Source organism: Lactuca serriola, chromosome 8 (assembly GCF_051521515.1).
Source record: "Lactuca serriola cultivar US96UC23 chromosome 8, Lser_US96UC23_V15, whole genome shotgun sequence".
In the NCBI taxonomy this organism is placed as follows: Eukaryota; Viridiplantae; Streptophyta; class Magnoliopsida; order Asterales; family Asteraceae; genus Lactuca; species Lactuca serriola.
Window position 1 is genome coordinate 180,345,874 of NC_136415.1, and position 5,629 is coordinate 180,351,502.

General features: G+C 32.0%; 1 protein-coding gene across 1 annotated transcript; it reads left to right on the forward strand.

Annotated features, from left to right (window-relative positions):
* Positions 1-1,969: 1,969 nt before the first annotated feature.
* LOC145071386 (putative serine/threonine-protein kinase PIX13) lies at positions 1,970-5,629 on the forward strand. Its single transcript, XM_079018283.1, has 6 exons — positions 1,970-2,258; positions 2,477-2,796; positions 3,683-3,818; positions 3,898-4,040; positions 4,675-4,798; positions 5,219-5,629. The coding sequence occupies exons 1-6, from the start codon at positions 2,159-2,161 to the stop codon at positions 5,548-5,550; spliced, it is 1,155 nt and encodes a 384-aa protein (XP_078874409.1). The 5' UTR covers positions 1,970-2,158; the 3' UTR covers positions 5,551-5,629.

A 5,629-nucleotide genomic window follows, 5' to 3' on the forward strand; every position in this document is an offset into this window, starting at 1 on the left:
TTCACATTTATAAATAAACTCTGTTTTAAATAAGCATAAATAAAAAGTTATAAAATGGCCGTAAAAATAGGGATGTCACTCAAGATTTAGACCCAACAGTTATATGTATATTGCTGTTTGTCTTTGTGATGCTTGTAATGAATATTAGGAGGTGGCTCTAGGCACTTGTACATAGGACCATGGTTTGGCTCCTGATATGGCAAGGAAAGACCATGATTGGCTCATGGTTGATAGTGACAACATGACTATGGTTGGGCCATATCATTCCCTATCTTATGTACGATATATATGGTATTTTGGGGGAACTCACCAAGCTTTGTGCCTGCGGTTTTTTAGTTTAAACATTTTCAAGTACTTCCAGTTTCAAAGGGAAGTGTTCGACTCGACTGCACAACATCCTCTGATGGTTTTTCCGCATTGATTACTTTTTAGTTATTCTGATGTTTGAAAAATACATTTTACCTTGTTGATTTGAAATAAATGGTTGTATGACTTGATGGTTTAAAATAAAAAATTTTATTAGTATTTTTATAGGACATTACATCTAGTTATTTAATATGTGGGTAGGGGATAATTTCATTCAAAACAAATATTTCATTATATTACAATAAGTAAAATGACATCATTATGCCAAAAAATTGAGATTAATCATTTAAATTCTTCTAGAATAAATAAATTCTTATAAAATAAATATGGTTATTTGATATAAAAATAATTTATAATGCATTTTTGTTAAATGTTTAGTTAGATTGTTTGATTAAAAAATGAGTTATCTTTGTTAAGGTTTACTTAAAGCCTAAGATATGTAACATGAGTATTTAAGAACGCATTATGAAATGTGATATATTTTTGTAAAATTGAAGGTGCAGTAAACATGTTGGATAATTGCAAAAGAAATTGGGTTAATGTTTTTTAAATATGATAAATGACATCAAGTAGATGTATTATTATTTTATTGTATTTTCGTAGAATAAACATGATCGGCTTAATTATATTGCATTTTGCTAAATTTATTCATAGACCTTATAGTATGTAACGTTATTCTTGTAGAATTTAATATGGCATGTGATATGTAACATGAAGTGCAAGATAAATGAAATGATAATACATGATAGTTTTACGAATATTCACTATTTTTAAAACTAATATGTGATTTATTCTGGTAGAATAATCATGATATGTTTCAACAAATATGATTGTTACAATCGGTCAAAAATCTTATAAATAAGAAAGAATTGCATTCAAAATAAATAGGCCGTTATATTACAATAAGTGAAATGCCATCATAATGACAAAATGAATTAGGATTAATTAATTCAAAATCTAATAGAATAAAAATGGAAGTTTGATTTAAAAAAATTATTATTCACGTTTACTAAATGTTTACTGAGAGCCTATAATATGTAATACGAGTCTTAAAAATGCATTATGAAATGTGATATATTTTGGTAGAATTGAAGATACAATAAATATGTTCCATAAATGTATAAGAAATTGGGTTAATACATTTTAAATCATAAAAAATACTTCAACATTCGTAGTTGTATTAGTATTTTACTATATTCTTGTAAAATAAACATGATTGATTTAATTATATTGTTTGTTTATTAGATGTATTTGTAGACCCTATGGTATTTAATATTAATCTTGTAAAATGTAAAGCCAAACATGTTATGTAACAAGGAGTGCAATATATTCTAATGATACCAAATGATAGTTTTATGATAAAATACGTGTTTGGATCGATTATTAATATTTAATCTTTCATAAAAAAAACTCTCCAATTTTCTTTGGGTCGCAATCCTTAAGAATAATTGGATTACAAAAATATTTTTTGGACAATTATGTAATTTTTTTTATACGAGTGAATAAAAGCAACACATTTTGATGAGCAAAAGAAAAGTGACGGCAATTGGCTATTTGGCCAGCTAAGACCATACATTGAGAGTTTGACACCCACCGTGAAACAACGAATTCATTTTCTTGGAAAATTCCGTATTCATAACTGTTTATTTACATCGCTTTCCAAAGTCCAAGCAAATATACCCTTACAAACCAATATTTAAATAACGTAATCAGTTTCTCTCTCCAAAATTAGGCAGACTCGAAGACTAAATCACCATATCATGGAAAGATAGCAACTGAATTTTCATCAATAATGGGAAATTGTATGAACGTATCTGCTGCTGCTACTGCAGATGCTAATTCCACCATCTCTGCTAATCAAAGCTCCAACACCAGACCTTCTTCTACTACAGGTTGGTTTAATTTCGCTTATTGATGCTATCGTATCTTCAATTTCCTCGTTTGCGTAAAGTTATCACATGGGTTTTGTCTGTTTCTTCATTTATTGGTCAAATAGGATGTTCAGATTTTAGATAAGTTACCAATTCGGTGACTTCTATATTTGGGAATTTCTCACACAATCAAAATTCAAAACCCCCAGATTATTTGATTGTTTAATTGGGTTATTCAGGGACTTCGATTAGTACGAGTAATGGTGTTGGAAATTCAGCCACAAGTAGCAGCGCCGGCCACCGCCGGTTTTGGGAGGCTACTTCACCAAACGGTGAAGTGTTGCCGGCGGCGGATTTGAAGGTGTATTCGTACTCAGATTTGAAATCTTGCACTCGAAATTTCAAATCCGATATGGTTTTGGGCGTTGGAGGTTTTGGAACAGTTTACAAGGGTTGGGTGGAGGAAAAGACAATGTTGCCCTCCAAACATGGTACAGGAATGATGGTTGCTATCAAGAAATTGAATCATGAAAGTGTTCAAGGCTTTCAAGAATGGCAGGTGTGTAATCTTTATTGCAACTTGTTAACTTTTGGGAACAAAATTTGCAGTTTTTTCCCTATTTGTAGCGAAATCTATTTTAGGAAAGGTTAGCATTAAAAGGGTATTTGTTTCCCACAATGTTGTGTTAAAAATCTTAAAAAAGATGTGATCTTGCGTCTTTTGTCTTGTGAAGATGTGGAAACTCTTTCCATTTTTGGTAAAAAAACATGATAATACTTTGAAAGACATTTTTAGGGTTAGGTTACATAGAAATCCAAAGGCAACTAGGTTTCGTTATGATGAATTTGAAATAGATAGCAACATACACTCACTATTTTTCTTTTCTTTTTAATTTTGTTACTTAACCATGAAAATCGATACTCAAAGTCAAAAGTAAACCACTGACTTTACAAAGTTGATTATATTGGGTATTTTGACTGAAAAACCTATAAAATGTTGACGTGCCATTTATTTTTATAGTGGTTTTATGAAAGTTGGATGGGTTTTTGACTTTTAGTAAACAACATCTGAAGTCCACTAATCAAATTAGAAAATAAGTGAAAAGTCTCATGTCCCTAACATTTTCCATTAAGTTCTTTTTTTTTGTTTCTCATTTCCTTTCTATTTTTATGTTACTGATAACTTTGGTGCCAAACACGCCTTCACGGATGCCAACGGAATTGGAATTCGAGATTCCATTCCATGGCGAGTTTGGTTGCCAAATGGATAGAATTCAGTTCCGTTGCAATCCTTCAAATTACATGTTGCATGGGGATAAATTCAATTCCATTGTTTTTTTTTTCTTATTAAAACACCAAATTATCCTAAATGATATTAATTGAAATAAATAAAAAGAAAATTTCAATTATATATATTTACATAACTTTCTTGAAATAAATTGCAGTCAGAAGTGAACTTCTTGGGGCGTCTTTCACATCCTAACTTGGTGAAGCTTCTCGGGTATTGTAGGGAGGATATAGACCTTCTACTTGTATATGAATTCATGCAAAAAGGAAGCTTGGAAAACCATCTTTTTAGACGTAAGGAATTTAACATATGATGAAAAACAAAAACCGAGGGTCATTTTCGTCAAATGCAGAAACTTGTTTGGTTTTGCAGGAAGTTCGGTGGTTGAACCGCTTTCTTGGGATCTTCGGCTTAAAATAGCCATTGGCGCGGCTCGGGGGCTAGCATTTTTACACAGTTCGGATGATAATGTGATTTATAGAGATATTAAGGCCTCAAATATATTGCTTGATGGGGTAAGAGTTTTATAATTTATATAAATCTCATACTTTATTTATATTTACTTTTTACTCTTTCCTTTTTAGATTTTTGATTGCATCTTTTTTAAGTCCTCCACTGACATTGATGTCAATTGAACAAAAATTGCTATCTTTTCTCCTACCCAAAAAGGTGGACCATGGAATTGCTCTCGATCTCTCATCTGTTCAAAAGACGTAAATGCCCTCCTCATCCTCATCATTGAAAATAGCAATCGAAAGCTTGTCTAGTCTCATCCTGTACAAAAGACAAGATGAGACTGTGCTGAACTGGACAAGCTTTCTAGGGCTATTTCTGGGGATGAGGATGAGGAGGACATTTACGTCTTTTTCACAAACAAGAGATCGCGTGTACGTGTACCACCGTTTTTGTGTGGGATAAAAAGTTATTATGTTTGTCTCGTTGACATTATTCCTACAATGCATGTCAAATCCAGTACAACATGTTTTATCTCATGCTAAAATCTTTTAAGTAGTGTGTACCTTTTGCATAATAAAATATGAAATATTCCACTTTTAGCGTCATGTTTGGAAAATATAGCATGCGATTTATCTTTTTTGTGGTATGGAGATTTTCTTGATTATTGATATTTTATCTTTTGAGTATTTGTAGAATTACAATGCAAAGTTATCGGATTTTGGATTGGCAAAATTGGGTCCTTCAGGGGGAATGTCACATGTAACAACAAGAGTCATGGGGACATACGGGTATGCGGCTCCTGAGTACATTGCTACAGGTAACCTCTCATTTCTTTTTATGTAATTTTTAACAACACAAATTTTATTTTAAAAAGTTCCGATTTAGCTAAAATTGTAATGTTACCCATTTAACTGTTACCAAAATAATACACACAAACCAAAATTTACCTATTTTCAGTTATAATCAAATACCTATACAGATGCACGAGTCTTAAACTCATCGCATCTCGTTGGGCTATTGCTTTCAGAGTTATTGAGCTAGTTTATTACTTTCATTTTGACCAAAACTGAAAGCTATAAACTAGCCAAACTAGTTTACAACTGAAAGTTATAAACTACTTTATAACTTTCAGTTGTTGGGTGAGTGATACAAATGCTATCACCCCAAACTAAAAGTTATATACTAGCCATTAACTCTGAATCAACTTAAAAGTTATATATTTATATGAAAATTTCAGGTCATTTATATGTGAAGAGTGACGTGTACGGGTTTGGTGTCGTGTTACTCGAGATGATGTCTGGTTTACGGGCGCTTGACACAAAGCGCCCGGGCCCACAACACAACCTAGTGGAATGGGCGAAACCATTGCTCCCAAATAGAAAGAAAATAAAAATAATAATGGATGCAAGAATAGAAGGCCAATATTCAAGTAAAGCAGCAATGTTATTTGCCCAACTTGCCCTTCATTGCCTTGAACCCGAACCCCGAAAACGGCCTTCCATGAAAGAAGTAACCGAATCCCTCGAGCATATAAATTCTATGAAGCTTAAGTCCAAAGAAAAGGCCTAAAATTTTACTCATTCATCCTATTTATATAGAAATTTTTTTTGTAGCATTTTGGGTTTTTTGTATTATTTATTTTTGGAAA

Coding starts and splice junctions, on each gene's coding strand:
- LOC145071386 (XM_079018283.1), top strand. CDS start 2,159: ATGGGAAATTGTATGAACGTATCTGCTGCTGCTACTGCAGATGCTAAT. Junction 2,797..3,682: donor AAGGCTTTCAAGAATGGCAG/GTGTGTAATCTT, acceptor AATAAATTGCAG/TCAGAAGTGAACTTCTTGGG. Junction 3,819..3,897: donor GGAAAACCATCTTTTTAGAC/GTAAGGAATTTA, acceptor TTGGTTTTGCAG/GAAGTTCGGTGGTTGAACCG.